The sequence below is a fragment of the Manis pentadactyla genome, chromosome 9, assembly GCF_030020395.1.
Source record: "Manis pentadactyla isolate mManPen7 chromosome 9, mManPen7.hap1, whole genome shotgun sequence".
NCBI classification, from domain to species: Eukaryota; Metazoa; Chordata; class Mammalia; order Pholidota; family Manidae; genus Manis; species Manis pentadactyla.
In genome coordinates this window covers 114,897,073-114,916,376 of record NC_080027.1, presented here as the reverse complement: position 1 = coordinate 114,916,376, position 19,304 = coordinate 114,897,073, and the positions used below count along the sequence as shown (strand labels likewise).

At 38.6% G+C, this 19,304-nt stretch overlaps 1 protein-coding gene across 1 annotated transcript in view; it reads left to right on the top strand.

The window, feature by feature from the left end:
- The window catches only part of CENPF (centromere protein F), a 53,685-nt gene that overhangs the window by 10,034 nt on the left and 24,347 nt on the right, over positions 1-19,304 (top strand). Inside the window, exons 7-11 of the mRNA XM_036912537.2 lie at positions 972-1,174; positions 10,850-10,975; positions 11,943-12,071; positions 13,440-13,562; positions 18,719-18,854. Coding sequence (XP_036768432.2) covers positions 972-1,174; positions 10,850-10,975; positions 11,943-12,071; positions 13,440-13,562; positions 18,719-18,854 — 717 coding nt within the window. The remainder of the gene's footprint in view (positions 1-971; positions 1,175-10,849; positions 10,976-11,942; positions 12,072-13,439; positions 13,563-18,718; positions 18,855-19,304) is intronic.

The following is a 19,304-nucleotide window of genomic DNA, read 5'->3' as shown; positions in this document are numbered from 1 at the left end:
ACAGTTTTGGAGTGTACCTTAATTCATACTAAGAAGTTGGTTCCCTGAAGCCCCCAAAAGTAGGGTGAGTGGCTCTGATTTTGTCTTTCCAGAAAAGCAGGGCAAGGAGGTTGGTTACAGTTGACACTCGTTTTTCGTCTGGCTCCTTCTGTGGCCCACAAACAAGCCGGTGGTCTGCCAGCTTTGGCCAGAGGTGTGGCACGTGTCTCCAGAACAGCCTTGCTGTGTACCGCCAGGTCGTCCATATGGGAGCGCAAACCTGTAACCCTGGCTGCGGTGCCACACTGCAGCTGACGGCCAGGGGAACCAGGTGGTGTTTTGGAATCCACTCTGTGGACTATGATAATTTCCAGTGCTAGGATATATTGAAAACCACCGCCGGTGTTCATTGGTGAGAGCTGTCACACTGCCAATGCCGTTGGAACCAACATTGTGTGTATGTGGGGAAAAAAAATGAGAAAAAAAAAATTGTTAATGTTGGCAGTATAGGAGGTTCACACTGTCTTGATCTTCACTGGAGGTGAAGCTCCCGGAGAATATGGGAGGGTGAATTTTTCAGTGCTTAGCACTCATTTGCATTGATAGGGGCACAAAACAAGTATGAGCTTGCCAGTGTATAAAACCAAGTGGGGATTTTAACAGTGGGTGTTTTATGTGGTACACTTTCTGTAGCCTTAATAAGATACTATTCACAATTTTAGAGAAGCGTTTCTCCCCCACGTCATTGTGAAAACATAAGAAAATTTGTTTTTCCCATTTCCTAGACAATGTTTGAGGACAAATGACAATAGAGCCTCAACATGGAAATAAAGTCCAAAAAAGTAGCTTCTGTGTTTAATATGAATTGATTTATATCTGTCTTACCAAAGGTTTCAGAGCAGAGTAACATAAATTATATACTCTGAATTTAGTTGTAAATTTTTTGTGAGAAAAAGAAAATTAATCGAAGAGGGTTTTGTTTGTGATTTAAGAGCTAAGGAACAAGATTTGCGAGTTGGAACTATGTCTGCAAGGACAAGAAAAAGAAATGAAAGGCCAAGTGAATAAATTTCAAGAACTACAACTCCATCTGGAGAACGCAAAAGTGGAATTAATTGAAAAAGAGAAAGTTTTGAATAAAAGCAGGGATGAGCTAGTGAGAACAACAGCACAGTATGACCAGGCTTCCACCAAGGTATGTGACTTTTCATAAGTGACTGAAAAATCTCCATTTTTTTTAGAGTTCTTTAGAAAGAGTACTTTATACTTAAATCTATGAAATAAATGTTAGTAATGAACTTTATTAATATACACTAAGCAGTATTGATGCAGCTGAACTAGTAAGCTCTCTAAGAGTTCAGCAGATCTGGGGTCAAATCTGGATTATACATTTTCCCAGCTGAGTGACTCGAGCAAGTCACTGAAACCTTGCATCTCAGAGGGTGGTGAAGAATAAAGATTATGTGTATATAGCACCTGGCACATAGAAGAGGTACTTACATTGATGGGGCTTGAAAGAGTTCTAGGACATAGGATGGAATTTAATTGATTACTGGTATATGTATATACACTCAAGGTCAAGCACATGCACTCTTTTTTCTTTTTGTCTTTTTTTTTTTTAAGGTATCATTGATATACAGTCTTATGAAGGTTTCACATGAAAAACAATGTGGTTACTACATTCACACATATTATCAAGTCCCTCCAGCACCCCATTGCAGTCACTGTCCATCAGTGTAGGAAGATGCTATAGAGTCACTACTTGTCTTCTCTGTGCTACACTGTCTTCCCCATGACCCCCCCTCCAACACCATGTGTGCCAGTCATAATGCCCCTCAATCCCCTTTTCCCTCCCTCCCCATCCACCCTCCCCCGCCCCTCCCTTTTGGTAATTGCTAGTCTGTGAGTCTGCTGCTGTTTTTGTTCCTTCAGTTTTGCTTCATTGTTATACTCCATAAATGAGGGAAATCATTTGGTACTTGTCTTTCTCTGCCTGGTTTATTTCACTGAGCATAATACCCTCTAGCTCCATCCATGTTGTTGCAAGTGGTAGGATTTGTTTTCTTATGGCTGAATAATATTCCATTGTGTATATGTACCACATCTTTATCCATTCATTTACTGATGGACACTTAGGTTGCTTCCGTTTCTTGGCTATTGTAAATAGTGCTGTGACAAACATAGGGGTGCGTATGTCTTTTTCAATCTGGAATCTTGCTTTCTTAGGGTAAATTTCTAGGAGTGAAATTCCTGGGTCAAATGGTATTTATATTTTTAGCTTTTTGAGGAACCTCCGTATTGCTTTCCACAATGGGTAAACTAATTTACATTCCCACCAGCAGTGTAGGAGGGTTCCCCTTTCTCCACATCCTCGCCAGCATTTGTTGTTCTTAGTCTTTTCAATATTGGCCATTCTAACTGGTGTGAGGTGATAATCTCATTGTGGTTTTAATTTGCATTTTCTTGATAATTAGTGATGTGGAGCATCTTTTTATGTACCTGTTGGCCATGTGAATTTCTTCCTTGGAGAAGTGTATGTTCATCTCCTCTGCCCATTTTTTAATAGGATTATTTGCTTTTTGGGTGTTGAGGGGTGTAAGTTCTTTATATATTTTGGATGTTAACCCCTTGTCGGATATGTCGTTTCTGAATGTTTTCTCCCATACTGTAGGCACTTTATATCTGATCTCAAGGTGGTAGTTAAGGTCAGTGTTCTAGCTTCTTATTTGAGGGCTTTTTGTTGATGTTGCTTTGGCCCCAACCTACCTTTCTAGTCTTTTCCTCCCTTTTTGCTATTATTTATTCGTTCACTGACTCACTGGACAAATACTTATTGACTGCTGTATGCCAGGCACTCTTCTGCCTGGGAACGGAGCAGTGAGTAAATGGACAAAAATCATCACCCTTAAGGATGAGGAACTTCATCCTAATGTGGGATGTATCATAGATACATATCACATTGATAGTGTGGTGTATGGCGATAAGTGGATTATCTTCTAGAACCGAATGTGATGATTTGGTGTTTTCTGAACCTGACCTTTATCTGGGCCCAGCACTTCACTCACATTTGCCTTTCTACTCAGTATACGTCCTCTTGGAATTTTGTTCATGTTGCCTGTCCTGTGAGCTCCATCCCTCAATTCTTAATGCAGTGAGATCTTTTCTCTTTGCATCCCCTTTATGACCCCTTTATTGCTGTTATTTGTGATCTACCCCACACTGGACTGTCAGAATTACTGAAAAATTTGCAGAATTAATCTTTTTAGACTCACTTCTTAAGTAGGCCTAAGGAATTTACTCGTAATAAGTTGGCTAGATATTTCTAAGACACTAGGTAAAAACCACTGTAGAAGGTAGACCTACATCTCTTATTTGCTTCCTGGGGGAAGGTTTCTTTGTCTTTCTTTTTTTTTTTTTTTTAATCTTTTTAATTTAAGATAATTGTAGGTTCATATGTACTTGTATGAAATCATAGCTTGTTAATACGGTGGATTACATTGATTGCTTTCCAAATATCTGAATGAGCCTCGCATCTCTGGAATAAACCCTACTTCGCCATGGTGTATAATTGCTTTTATGTATTTCTGAATTTCATTTGCTAATAATTTGTTAAGGATTTTTGTGTCTATATTCATGAGGAATATTGGTCAGCTGTTTCTTTGTTTTGTCTTTGGTATTTGTACCAGAGGTAATACTAGCTTTATAAAATGAACTGGGAAGTGTTCCCCTCCTATCTTTTTGGAAGAAACTGTAGAACTCGTGTTATTTCTTCATACATTTGGTAGAATTCTCCATGAAACCGTCTGGGCTTGGAAATTTCTTACTCAGGAGTTTTACAATTACAAATTCTATTTTGGAAATAGTTATATAGCTTTTAAAATTAGTTATTTCTTTTTTTTGTACATAATTTTTTATTGAAGGGTAGTTGACACACAGTATTACATTAGTTTCAGGTGTACAACACAGTGATTCAACATTTATATACATGATAATTCTAGGTACCAGCTATCACCATACCAAGTTGTTACAATATTTTGACTATATTTCTTATGCTATACATTACATCCCGGTTACTTATTTATTTTACAATTGGAAGTGTGTACTTTTTATTTTATTATTTTATTATTTATTATTTTTTATTTTTTGTGAGGGCATCTCTCATATTTATTGATCAAATGGTTGTTAACAACAATAAAATTCTGTATAGGGGAGTCAATGCTCAGTGCACAATCATTAATCCACCCCAAGCCTAATTTTCGTCAGTCTCCATCTTCTGAAGCATAACGAACAAGTTCTTACATGGAGAACAAATTCTTGCATAATGAATAAGTTACATAGTGAACAGTACAAGGGCAGTCATCACAGAAGCTTTCGGTTTTGCTCATGCATTATGAACTATAAACAGTCAGTTCAAATATGAATACTCATTTGATTTTTATACTTGATTTATATGTGGATACCACATTTCTCTCTTTATTATTATTTTTAATAAAATGCTGAAGTGGTAGGTAGATACAAGATAAAGGTAGAAAACATAGTTTAGTGTTGTAAGAGAGCAAATGTAGATGATCAGGTGTGTGCCTGTAGCCTATGTGTTGATCCAAGCTAGACACGGGCAATAAAACATCCACGTATGCAGAAGATTTCTCTCAGAACAGGAGGCGTGAGGTTCTAAGCCTCACCTCTGTTGATCCCCAATTTCTCACCTGATGGCCCCCCTGTGACTGTGCCTGTCTTAGGTTGTTCCTCCCTTGAGGAATCTTACCTGTCTCTGGCTAACCAGTCATCTTCCGGAGCCATACAGGGAAATGTAAATTTGGTAAGTGAGAGAGAAGCCTTATTGTTTGAAAAGGTTAGCTTTTTACTTCTTTGCATATTTATGCCCTGTGGCTTCTATGCCCAGCATTTGTCTTGAGGTATCTTTACCACTTGGAAGAATTATGATACTCGGTAAATTTGATATGAGGCACGAATTCTATTTAAGGGTTGTAATTAGGAAGGAAGAAGAAAAGCTATAGAAGTAGCAGGCGGAAGAAAACATGGGAAGATTGATTATTTCTTTGACATATCTTCTTGTAGAGTAACTTCAGCATGTATAGGTTTTAAACTACTAATTAAATTGCGCACACACATTAACATAATAGGAGTACAGTTACATAACCAAAGCATACCTGTAATTACCAGCCATCTCCAGTGAAACCAAGAAAACCAGTTAGGCACCTTAGGCATTTGTGAGAACTTATCTATGATATGGTGGATATTGTCCAACTGAACTTAAACAGTCTGAGAGAAATCAGACAAATTAAAACAACCCATTCCTGGGGACTGTTCACGTCCCTTATGTTCTTTTAACAGTAAATAGTCTGTAGTTGTAAGATTTTGGAGCGCTACAGTTTGCACTTCTCCTAATTCTTGGTTGAGTTCCAACAGTATAGATCCAGTCAAATTTGTTGTTTTACTGTATGCACAGGCCAGCTTAGGTATCTCCTTCTTCATTCCCATGGCAAGTCCAGGAACTGGTGGGATGAGTGCATCTACAGCTGTAGCAGTGCGTGGATCTTTGTTGGGGTTTTTTGATGATTATCTTCTGGCATGAGTCTTCCAGAGAGTGCTGATGTTGGAAGTTCTTTTTCATATTGTATCTTAGTTGATTTTCTGGGTAGCCAAATTAGGCTTTGATCCTCTGTATAAACACAAACAGGCCCTTTGCCTACACTTCTATATGCCCTTTATACCCTTGTGTAGAACTCATTGGAGGTAAAATTAGTTATTTCATATTGGATGGGTTGGGATAATTTGTGTTTTTAGAGGAAATGATCCATTTCATTTAAATTGGCAGAATTATGTATGTAGAGTTATTTGTAGTATTTCCTTACTGTTTGTAGGTCTGGTGATACTCCTTGTTCATTTCTCATATTTGCATCTTCTCTTTTTTTTCTCTTTGTCAGTCATATTAGAGATTTGTCACTTTTGTTGATTTTTATTGGTCTTTCCAAAGAATCAGCATTTCAGCTCATTGATTTTTCTCTTTTTTTTTTTTCAGTTTCATTGATTTTTGTTCTTTTATTTCTGCTTGGTTTGGGTTTATCTTGCTTTTCCTCTAGATTGCTGAAGTGGGGAGTTGAAATAATTGATTTGAGATTTGACTTCTTTTCCAATGTAGGCATTTAATGCTGTAAATTTCTCTCTCTGCTGCTTAAACTGTGTCCAACAAGTTTTGATAATTGTATTTTAATTTTTACTCAATTCATTATATTAAAAAATTTTTTTCCTTGAGATATCCTCTTTGCCCCCATGGATTATTTAAAAACACTTTGTTTAGTTTCCAAGTGTTTGAAGGTTTTCCTCTTCCTGTTATTGACTTTTAGTTTGATTCCATTGTGTTCAGATAACATGCTCTATGATTTCAGTTTTTTAAATTGTGTTGAGGGTTGTTTTATGGCCTAAGATATAGTCTGTGTTGGTACATGTTTTGTGGGCACTTGAATAAAAATGTATATTCTGTTGTTGGGTGAAGGGTTCTCAAACTGCCTCTAAGCTACATGTTGGTTGATTGTGTTATTGAATTCTATATCCTTGCTTATTTTCTGTTTGTTCTATCAATTGTTGATGGCAGAATTTTGAAAGTTTCCCGTAAGTTGGTTTGTCTGTTTCTCCTTTCAGTTCTATCAGTTTGCTTCACATAGTTTGTAGCTATGTTATTTGGTGCATATACATCTAGGATTGCTATGACTTTTTGGTGGCTTGACCCTTATCATTTACAGGCATACCTCAGAGATAATTGTGTGTTTGCTTCTAGACCACTGCAATAAAGCAAGTCAAATGAATTTTTATTTCCCAGTGCATATAAAGTTATATTTGCACTGGACTGTAGTCTGTTAAGTGTGCCAGTAGCATTATATCTAAATAAACAATGTATATATCTTCATAAAAAAATATTGTTTAAAGTGCTGATCATTATCTGAGATTTCAACAAGTGGTGATATTTCTGCTTTGATGGAGGGTCTTGCCTAGATGTTGATGGCTGTTGACTGCTCAGGGTGGTCATTGCTGAAGTTTGGGTGGCTGTGACAATTTCTTAAAACAGGACAGCAGTGAAGTTTGTCATATCAAATGACTAGTATGTGATGCTGTTTCATAGTATTTTACTCACACAGTGGAACTTCTTTCAAAATTGGAGTCAATCCTCTCAAACTATCCACTGCTTTATCAGCTAGGTTTATGAAATATTTTAAATCCTTTGTTGTCATTTCAACATTTACATTTAATATATAGACCTTTTGCATTTAATGTAAGCACTGATAGGTCACAGTGCAAATCTGTCATCTTACTTTTTTTTCTACTTTTTTCATTTCTCTGTTTTTTTCCTGCTTTCTTGTGGGTTATGTGAATCTTTTTTACTATTCCATTTTGATTTATTTATAGTATTTTTGAGTGTATTTCTTTGTAGAGCTTTTATAGTGATCCTGATACTACATTATTTTTGCCCATAATTTATAATATTCCATACACCCATGATTTATAACATTCTATTGTCATATTTTACCAGATCTAATGGATTATAGAATATACTTCTCTTTTCATCCTTTCACCCTCCCCATTTATAATATAATTTTCTTTACATATGTTTAGAACCACATCAAACAGTGTTATAATTTTTGCTCCAACCATCAAACATAATTTAGAAAATTGAAGCGAAGGAAGGCCTATTATATATATCAATATAGTTGCTTCCTTCCTCATTCCTTCCAAGGTTCCTTCTTACATAATTTCCTTTCTGTTTGGAGAACTTCATTTAACCACTCTTTTAGGGTAAGTCTACTACAGTTTCTTTTAGTTTTCCTCTCTGATTCCTCTTCATTCCTGGAAGATACTTCCTCAGGGTATGAGGATTCTGGGTTGATAGTTCTTTTCTTTCCACACCATCATGTTTTTCCCTTGGGTCCCAAAGTTCAGTCAGTCTTCTTCCCTTTCAGAGTTCTCTTAAGTTTCTTCTAATATAATGCCCAAGGTTTTAAATTGTTCTTTATGTGAACAATAGAGAAATATACATCTATCCATCTTCCTGGAAATGGTAGTCTAGGTTCATTTTTAGATATTCTCTTAGTGCAATGGTTTGCACATAGAAGATATTTGTAAATACGGATTTAGATGTATGTGGGTGCAGTGAAGGCTCAATGGGACTACGACCTACCTTGACCCATATATTTATTCTTTTCGTGAAGTCTGAGCTTGTAAATTGGTCTTCTAAGTTAAGAAGGACTTGGGGGTTTGAGCCCTGGCTCTGCCACATCCCAGTTGTATTGCTTTTGAAGCCACTTAATTGACTTTTGAGCCTCCATTGTCTAATCTATAAAGTGTTAATAATACCTGTGTCATAGCATTGTTGTAAAGATGGAGATAATTTCTGTGAAGGCACATGGTGAATTATTATAATATTAGTTGTTATTATTACATTGTTCTTTATCAATTAAGCTCATTTTTCAGTTGTATTTCTGCCAACTCAGGCCTTCCTATATATAAAAATTATCCTTTTATGTTTTGACTTCTTGGTTTCGGTGTGACAAGATAGGGGATCCTTGTTTTATCTAATACATTTGATGAAGTCTCTTCCTACTGCATCTTGAATTAAAATTTCTGACTAGGATGGTGCTGAGAACGCAGCCCTGCCTTTCTCTCTATTAGAGACTCCCTCCCAGGTTAGGACTTGACTGTTCAGTGCTTTCTGGATTCCATTTTTCTTCCAGTGAGCTTCCGCTGCCCAAAAATGCAGTTTGCCTCTCTAGGTCTTGCTTCCAAGGATAATGACCTTGTCAAATGTGTTGCTGACGTCAAACAGCTTTGTGCAGTTCCCTGATCTACCATTGGAATTACCTAATAAATAAAATGGGGCTAATTTCACCAAAATCAATACTGTTGTGTTCTTTTGTAAACATATGCTGCTTTTCCAAGTTTTTATGACCCATGTGGGATACAGTTGAACTCACATACAGAGTATTGAGGCTGGCAACAAACTTGGAGCTCAGCACCCACATTTTTTTCCCCACATTTTACAGATGAGAAACTCAGGCTCAGTGTTAAGTGAGTACACAGGGTCATGCTACATATTCTCAAGGACTTTAGCTCTGCACACTACTTTAGAATATTATGGAACATTCATGACCCCTAGTGGCCAGAGACTCTTACATCAATTTTGCATCATCAGTATCAGAATGTTGTTTTAAAAAAATTTTTAGTGAAATATAAATACCTCCCAGAGGCTCTTTTCTAAATCTACTTGTTCCTAGTAAGAAAAGATTATTGATTCTGAGATCCTTTAGTGGAATGTGTTGCAGTTTAAAGGTTGGCCAGCAGAGGGCATACAGCGCTCATTCATCCTCTGCCATGTGTGTGTGGGTGGGGGGCGGAGGGGGTGTTGTTTACCTGAGAATTATCAGCTATCAAAATACTGGAGCATCATTTGGGCAACGATTTTTATCTGACTTGTGTATTGCTCCATCCCCAGTGCCTAGCACAGAGCTTTGCATAAAGTAGGCTCTCAAGAAATACGTGTTGAGCTCACATTTGTTATTATTTTAAATAATTTTTGTAATACTTTTCCTTGGGGATTTGAACATTCAAGAACAGTAGGATAACAGTAAAGATGTCTTAACCTCCAAGGCAGTGGATTAATTTGAACCACAGGCTCAAAATATTACTTTTTAAAACATTTATTAAAGTATCGTTAATATACAATCTTAAACTGGTTTCAAATGTATACATCACAGTGATTCAACAGTCCCCGTGATCAACTTATCAATATATTACTTTTTTAACTTGATATATGTTAAGCTCTGGTATTTGTGAGATCATTCAGTCATTGATGACCAGCTTTGACCTTTTCATCTTTGGTTAGTTAATAATTTGCGTCTGTCTGGTGTTCTGGCAAGGATTACAAAGTGTTTTCTTTTCCTCCAAATTCTCTGTTAAATTTCTGTTATTTCTAATAGTTCTAAATGAGACTATAATGAATCTGAGAGAAATGCATTAGTATAGAGATTTGCCAAACTGGGGCATGTTTCTTTTGGACCAGGAAGTTCTCCCAGACCCATATGAAGTACACTTATTCTTCCTTTGAACTTTGAGAGTTGTTTTATGGGGCAGTTTACGGCTTTGAACACCATGGGGAAGATTCAGAAGAGTGGGTTTCAACACTTGAAATTTTAAGACTATTTTGTCCCAACTTAATTTTAACATCCTAAATTTTGATGTAGTTCATGATTTAAAAATTAAGGATAATTGGCTACGTAAAAATGCCAAAGAATGCCCTTGGTGTTGCTTTTGGCAACTTGGTTAAAAACCAATCATGATATTTTCTGGGGTGCCGTGAACTTCCAGAAATTTAAAATGGCATAGTGGAAGTGCTTTAGAAAGAAACATATTAATATTTTCTCATAAAATCTATTATGCTTGAAGCAGACTGCTATATGAGGGTAAGGGTACCCCCTGATTATTTCACAGCTTCTAAATTACACAGGTCAGCATCACTGTGTTTTAACCTCTTGTTACCATGCAGTGACATGTTAGAATGTTTATTAAAACCTGCTTTTTTTTCTTAGTGCAAATTATGAAGTATTTATTTAAATGGTCTAATTAATGCTTTACATCCTTGCAGATATTTCCCAAATATACATTTTGTGTGTGCTAAAGTAATCACAATGGTTTTGTTTTGGGTTGATAGTTTGAAGCCCAATTTTTCATGAAATAAAAATGTCAAAACACAATCGTAAACGTGAACCAGATCTTGGGGCTAACTTATCTAAAATTAAAAATATTCCCTTCTTTCCTTGAATAATTTTGTTTTGTACTGAACATTTTTATTTGTTGTTAGTGTACCACATTGGAACAAAAACTGAAAAAATTGACTGAAGATCTGAGTTGTCAGCGACAAAATGCAGAAAGTGCCAGGTGCTCTCTGGAACAGAAAATCAAGGAAAAAGAAAAGGAGTTTCAGGAGGTAAGGGAAGGGGATCCGTGAGCAGTTTGTCCAGAGGGCTGTTGTGGGCACTTCATGGTTGGACCATTTGAAAAAAGGAGCTGCTTACCACCATCTGGAAAGTTCTACTCAGCGGGAAATGCTTTGTGAGGGAGAGGTCCCTGCATTTCCCTTCACGTTTTTCCATCTTTCAGTTTTTGGTGGGGGAAGAGACTTAGTAGTCAGAATGCTCTTTTTTATCCATCTGCTCTGATTTGAGATTGGATACTGAGTAGGAAAGGCTCATATTTCTTCTCAGTTGCAAAGGAAATTGTGTTACGTTCTCCTGCCGCTTTTAAAGCCTGTGAGTTGGCAAACACATTAGAAAGGTAGTTGACGCGGTGGGGAAGAGAGTTGGCAGACAGGTTAGGGCCGGAGACGTCCTTCCGTGGGTATTAACGCCAGTGTTGGGTGGGTTAGCCTGCGAGCGTTTCATACCCTTTCCATAAGGCTGACTGAAAAATGTTGATCCTGTATCCTTATGTGGTTATCAAAGTTAATTGGGGGCATATCCTTGCTGTCATTCTAAACTGTAAGTGGCATTTAATGCTTTATTTTTATGTATATATTTGATGTTTTAAACTCCATTTTTGAGTGTGGTGTGATCAACTCTTAACTGACTTGTGGCCGTGGCTCAGCTGTATTCTCTTTTGCCCCTGGATGCTTCAAAACAGAGATGATTAGTTTAAGATTGGCGGGCAGGCAGACATGGGGTGGTTTCCATGTGGTCAACTGGCGGGCTGCTTCACCGTCTCCTTGGACACCTGGACTTGATTACCGGGACCAGGGCTGAGGCTGACTGTGTTCATCATCAAGTGGATGGTCAGCCTGGCTGCCTGTTGTCGCCCGCTCCTTCAGTACAGACCTGCCCGTGAGCCATTTGTGTCTTACCCTGGAATCTCCCTCGTCAGCGACCATCAGTCTGATGGGTGCGTCTTGTGCTTTTTAGGAGCTGTCCCGTCAGCAGCGCTCCTTCCAAACACTGGACCAAGAGTGCGCGCAGATGAAGGCCAGGCTCACCCAGGAGCTACAGCAAGCCAAGAACACGCACAACGCCCTGCAGGCCGAACTGGATAAAGTAGGCGCTGACTTATTTCTCCCTCAGTAATCCCCTTTCCTCATACATGTTACTTCTGTACCACAGCTGACATGATACTTTTTAAGGAAAAAAAATGCTCTGTCCTCACTTTCCTTAATTATCAAAGAGGGGGGCACACTGAATCTGGGTCTGGGTTCTTCCATTCACATAAGAGGGGGTGAGTGAGGGTCTCAGATCTGAGAGTTGTGGAGGTGTCTGTTCTGGTAGCTCTTGGTCATGTCACCAGGTGGGAGCTCTCCCAAACTAGGTCCCCCAAATAGTCAAAGCACTGGAAAAGTCTCTTATTTAATTCTCACTCCAAAACTTGATCTCGAGTTTTATGGCTTTACCAGTTGTCTGTGTGAGGCTGACCCCTATATTTCAGCTGGGCTCTGACCCCCCTGTCTTGCAGGTGTGCACCCAGAATCTCCATCCGAATGTCTCAGGCATCCCACACTCTACACGTTCATAGCAGGACTCCAGCAGTTTGTTTCAGTTTGTTCCTCCCAGGAAATTCCACTCTTCACTTTGCTCAGCCCAGACCACCTTTATCCTCTTCAAATCTTTAACTCTTTTTTTCCTCTCATACCTCAATCCATTTGAAACTCTGCTGACTCAAACTTTATTTATTTACATTCATACACACACACACGTGTGTCCCTATATTTTGTACATATATGCATAGTATGTTTAAACTTTTTTGTGTTAACCCACAAAATTTTTATAGAATAATGTGCAACTTAATAAATTAAAAGGAATGCTCTCTTATAACCACTCTCTGTGTCAGGGCATAAAATCTTGTCGACCACCCAAGAAACCCGTCATGCTCCTTACCTCCCTGCTAAGAATAAACCTGACTTGTATGTGTAGCTATTTTTTTTTTTAAAGTTCATAAATATACAAACTTAACATATTTTATTGGTTTTCAGGTTTTAGAATAGACATAAAAACAAATACTTCATTATAGTTGCAGAACATAATGTATAAAATTTGTCAGTCTTGTCTATTCTTAGCCAAACGGTATATTTGTGTGAATTATCAAATGGCACCACCTCTGAAAGGCATTGCAGTAACTTTGCATTACCCATGTTGACAACGAACGAATGCCACCCTTGGAGTCGCTTGTTTCCTCTCCAAGCCCAGCCTTTTCTATCTCTTATATGCTGTCACCAAGTGACATCAAAGTTTATATGACGGTATTTTAAGTTTAACTTATAGTGCTGTATTTCACTATGATATATTGTGTCTCAATCAAAACAGATGGCCTCAATTCTTATAGTCTGTGACCTTTTTATTATATAAGAATAAATAATTATTCGAAAAGGAAAGAATATGAAAATGAAATTTTGCCCTGTTTTCTCTTTGTAGGTCACGTCAGTAAAGTACCAGCTAGAAAAAAACTTGGAGGAGTTTAAGCAGAGGTTCTGCAGAACTGAGCAGGCGTTGCAGGCGAGTCAGATCAGGGAAGATGAGCTGCGGAGGAGCAGTGAGGTGCGTGCGGAGTGGAGATGAGTATCACCAACTCCATACGGGACCGAGTGGGAGGGTTAAAGAGAACTTCTGCACTGGCTTTCAGTAGTTTATCGTGACTGTAAATCATTTTCTTTTTTATTTGCTAGAAGTGAGTATTACAGTGTCTTATTATTATTTTTGTCAACCTGTGACATAGAACATACACGCTTTTTCCATTTTCCATTTCCATGTAATTCCTAATATACACTAGCAGTTATAGGAAAACATGACTTAACATTAAGAACATGTACTACTTCTTTCTGAGATTCTTTTAGATCACCTAGAGATGGAAGGATGGAAGAAAGGAAAATCTTTCTTTAAAACCTTAAGGAAAGTCATAGATTTAAATAAATAAGAGTAGTGACAGATGAAGAATTTCTAGATTTAACATTCTTATAAAAAAGCAAGTAATTGTAAATTACACCAACTTCAGAAGTCAATACTAACCTTAGTGTTGAGCATTGCAGGTGTGGTTTAAAATGTCTTTAGAGGTTCATGTTTATTATACAAAATGTTGGATGAAGTTTCCCCGACGGTATGTATACAAGAGTACCCTGAGTTGCCTTCTACTGATAGGATTTTACCCATACTTACTTTAATTTGGCTTCTCTCTGATTATTTGGTGGCCTGGGTTTATTTTAAAGGATTTAATTAAGAACCACTTAGGGACAGTTTATAGACTGAAACAACTTGGATACAGCCGTAAATCAGCGCTGTAATTTTATAAAGTACAGCAAAACAGTAGATGTTTTCTTTTCCACCAAATGTCACAAGAAAGAATTTTTTCCACTTACTGTTTAAATATTTTGCAATCATTCTTTAGACAGTAAAGATTTTTTTTTTAATGCTGCACAAAAATGTTACTTGTCCAGATGAGGAAAGTCTAGATGTATTTATCCCCATGGTTTTGAAGAGTGATCGTGATGATAAAATCAGAACATCTGTCCATAGCAAAGAGGCGACTGGTAAAGTGGCCGGCCTCAGATAGGTGATGCTGGTGGAGACAGGAATTTTCAGCTACAGCCACACAAATGGAAGAAAACTTCCTGTCAAATGATGGTTTCATCAGCGAACGTTTTCAAATGGAAATGTTTGTTTCAGCAAAACAAATGTTTGCCTTTTGGCCAGTGGGGACCAACCAACAGATGCTTCTGCTAACATTTCCACAGGCTGACTGGCACCGAGATCTTCCCTCTGTGAGCCTCCCCTTTCAGCCAGGAACTCTCTCCCACTGCTCCACTGGCTGCCTGGTGCAAACATTTTGTAGAAGCAATCGTTTGATTAAGAGGGTCCAAACACTGTTTGCTTGGCCACGGCACAACAGAAGGCTGGACATTGTCTTGCAGGTGTTTCTGAAGACTTGTGTATCCGCACAGGGTTTGGTCTGTCAGCCATAGAGCTGTCCGCCGTGAACTCCAGCCAGCACTGATAACAAATGCCTATCGTATCGCACTACAGTACATTGACATCTGTGTCCAGCGAGGGTAGTCATGTAACAGTGTCTAGCACAAGGCCAAGGAATTAGTATTTGTCTTCATGTGTGTGTGTGTGTGTGTGTGTGTGTGTTCTTTTGAGGGTATCAAGACTTCAAAGGGTTTAGCTGGCTCTTGTATTTTGAATTGGTATTCATATCAGAAAAGTGAATTACCCAGTTAGAGTGGTGGTATAACTGAGTGGTAAAATGTTTCTGGCTTTAGAGTAAGTGGGAACTAAACTTACATCACTTTTCTGCCACCTTCCTGCTGTGCGAGCTTAGAACAATGACTTACCCTGAGCCTGACTATGCTCATATGCATATAGGGACTAATATCTTTCCCTTTCAAAGCTGTGTTAATGATTAAAGTAAATGTTACATGTAAAGTGCGTAGGCCAATGCCCAGCACTAAGTGCTCAGTACATTACTGCAGTCCACCTGCTCCTTGCTTTGGTCTTTACAACTGTTAATGACCTTTTGATGTCTCCAGCGTGTGCTGTCACCAGAGGTGCAAAAAATGATAAACAGGGGAGAGTGCATTTCAGATTTTTCACATTGAGAATTTTGTCTGTTTTACTATTTCTATTGTTCTGGTTTTCTTTCTGTATTGAATTGTAGGTAAGTACAAACAAGTTCAGCACACATACAGGTTTTGGATGCTGAAATGGGACAGTTGTACTGAAATTTTCTTTGTCCGAATCTACTAAACTAACACGCTGCTCATGATGAGAAGTTATCAGTACTAGGACATGATTTAATGGCCAGTCGAGGAGAAAGTTAGCACTTAGTATCAAAGTGGATGGAGGGTTTTTATAAGCCTCCCAGCCCCACAGCATTGGGATTAGCACTGACTGACAGCCAGACGAGGGAACGCTTGCATGGGGCCTTGCTGAGTGTGGGATCTGTGTTACACCAGGTTCTCTAAGGAGCTTATTCTGGCAGCCAAGAAGGATGAGATGGAAGGGAGAAGAACACATTCTTTGCCTTCATTCCGTGTCGCCATATGGACTTTGTCCCCGCAGGGGTCGTAGTAAGCTCCGTTCATAGACGGCATCATGAAATGCCGCACAGAGACTGAAATTTGTTTTGTCTGGCCGTGGAGACAGTACTTGTCTTGCTGCTCCTAAACCGAGGTCGATCTGGGTGGAACTGCTTGCTAAGCTCTAATCCTGGCTTGTGGTTAGAGGGATTTTGTTGCGTTTTTCTAGACTAGTGCCCAGTTTAGCAGATCATGTGAAGATGCAAGAGATGCCTAGGAGAATACATCCTTGTCTGCTTAACTTGTTGACAATGAGCTACCCAATCAAGTCTTAAGTGGCTGTAGCCTCGCAGAATACTAATTGCTGATGGATGGCAGCCTACAGATCCGTCTTTAGATGTTCATTTTCTAAATTCTGCCCTTTTAAAATTCTTGGGGTAGTCATAGCTATAAAATTATAAGCGTGCTGGGTCCCAGGATTGGCTGAACATTTCTTTGTTAGAACAAATATTTATAGAGCTAATACCAGAACAGAGAAAGATGTATTAATCTTTCCATTGAGTTTCCTATTCATTTAAATGTCCCTAGTTATGGACTGAGATGGACAGAGATCAACAGACATATATAAACCTAAGTTGGCCCCCTTTGCCTGGATCCCTCCCTCCTTGTCTCCTTTTTCCTTCCTCCTATTGGGATGCACCCAGCTTTGCACCCAGTATCTCTTCAGCTTTCTTGTCCCACCTCCAGATGTAGATGCCGTTTGATTCGATCAGTTTTTTAGGATAAAAAATATTTTATAAGTTGCAAAATAAAAATGCTAAATCAACGTAGGTGGTTAAGTTCTTGTTACCCTTTGATGGTGAACTCATTGAGCTGATCTTAGCATTGATCCTGCAGATCTGGCTGCTGTTAAATTTAGGAAAGAGATACTAATAATTATGTTCTATTACCCTTGTTAAAGTGCTCTAAGTTATTTTTCTCTTCACATCTGTGCTCTGCTTTGGTGATTATTCTGAGCCTGGAGAGTAAACAAGCGAGTAGAGTTTCTATAGTTTCATGATGCAAGTTTAAGTCAGTCACATCGTTGCAACTTACTGATCATTCTTTGCAGAATTTATCGCTGACTGATATGAACATGAACCTCTCAGTGTTGAGGTTCTGCTGGAGCAGCCCTTTAGCTCTGATGGATTTCTTAATTATATAGCGATAGCTTGTCAGCTCAGCTCATGGATGGGAGGCAGGATGAGGACAAAGGGGCCAGAGGACTGTAGCTACAACAAGGCTCTGTCTTATTTTGATGATGAAATGAACATATATACATGAACACAGCAGGTGCCAGCAAGATTTCAAGTACTTTCTACTAGCCAGATTCTCCCTCTTCTTGAATTTGGCTTTGGCACACGGGTACCCATCTGCTGGTAGTAACCAGACTGATAATTGAGGGCAGCCTTCCAGCACATCACTGCCAGGGCCATCTGTTTTCTAACGGTGCAGTAGGGTTTTAGAGGATGGCTCTTAATTGTTTCCTTAAGATTCAAAATTTTTCTCCTCTGTTTCTCAGAGGGGTATTTTTGAAGTGTGGTTTAAAATTAAAAAGATAGCTTTATGAAATTCCTCTCCTCCCCCCCCGGATGCGAGGTACTTGGTTCTGTGAGTTTGTGATGATACGTTCCAATTCCTTGAGGTCCAGAGGGTGGCATACCATATAGGTCGAGATACTCATCAGCTATTAAGTCACTGAAGGTTGAAAAACAGGTTGAGGAATATGAAAAGAAGATTTATATTTATTACGCAAGGCTTGGGTGGTTAATAAACAGTAGGGTTTTTATTTTGGCATATAAATATTGAAGTTTCAGAAAAATATAAAGGTCTCCCTATTAATAGAATGGAAATGCATGTGCTTCTCTGCTACTTTTTGCACATGGATGCATGGATACTTCATTTCATCAGGTACTCAAAGAACCTGTTTTCACTGTGAAAGCTCACATTCCCCCATCTCCAGTGAATTCTTACCTGCGCTCCAGCCCTTTGATTTCCCATGCTGTGCTTTTGTATTTAGCACTTCTGGTATGTATCAAGTGATTGGTGTTACATCTGCCCCCACTGGGGATATCTGACCTGAAGGCAGAGACTTTGTCTTCTTTATATTTGCATCTTTCATAATGCCCATTTCAGCACCTTGTCACATGGCACATTTTCTTAATAAACATTTATTAAAGCTAATCTTGCTCACACAGTTATGCTTATAACTGTGAACCTTAAGAGAGTTTTACAATGAAAAGTAAGACATTGTCGTGTGAATTTATTTTGGTTCATTAGCACATCAGATCTTCATAAAGATGTATTTGATTTTTCAGGTGTGATAGGAACTTGGAGCTTGTGTCTTTGAGGGTCCTGTAAATAGGATTTCCCTTATGAGCTACCTCTTTAACAAGCAGAGGGTTCAAAGAAATATATTTCTTGAAGGAAAAAGATTATCATCAGTTTGGGGTTTTGTCCTTTCGTTTTGACTTGTATTCGTAAAATTAGATTGAAGTAAGAATGTCTTAACTTCACTCAGAAGTCAAAGAAAAGTGTGATTCCTCTGGTAAGATAAACAGTTCCTTTAGGGACGCTTACTAAGGCAGAAGTCACCCTTGCTGAAACATTGGCTTTGATTATGACCATTACTGTGTGCTTTAGGGACTGAAGAAGGAAAACGGCTTCCTGAAGAGTCAGTCTGAGCAAAGAGCCCAGGCCGTGTGCCACCTGGAGGAGGAACTGACGAAGGCCAAGCAGGGCTGGAGTTGGAGCCAGGCTTTGGCAGAAGAAATGAAGGGTAAGAAAATTTGGTGCTCAGGGTTACTTCTCTTAAGCAGTGGCCCCACAAGGGAGGATGGATGGCACTGGAACCTTCTTTGAGTGGTTCTCTCTGTTCCTTCAGGAAGATGTCTGATGTGAAGACAGTTTTCCCTCTTCCACTTTTTCAGAGTGATAGTTGGACTTTTTTTTTTTTTTTTTACTGGAACACATTGAGTCCCAAACTGCTCAGCACTTTGAAACCAGAAGGATAAATATTTTCCACACAGAAAATAAATAGTCGGTGCTGTCTGGCCCCAAAGTGCTAGTTTGTGTCTCAAGTGTGTTTGTTAGTTACATCTAGACAGCTCGTCTCACTTATTGCCATTTCTCTTATAATGGAAAAACCCTATATTAAATGCATGTTTTCCCAGCCCTTAATGAACATTGGTTTTTGATGACTGATTTTATTTCCTTACTTTCTGTATAG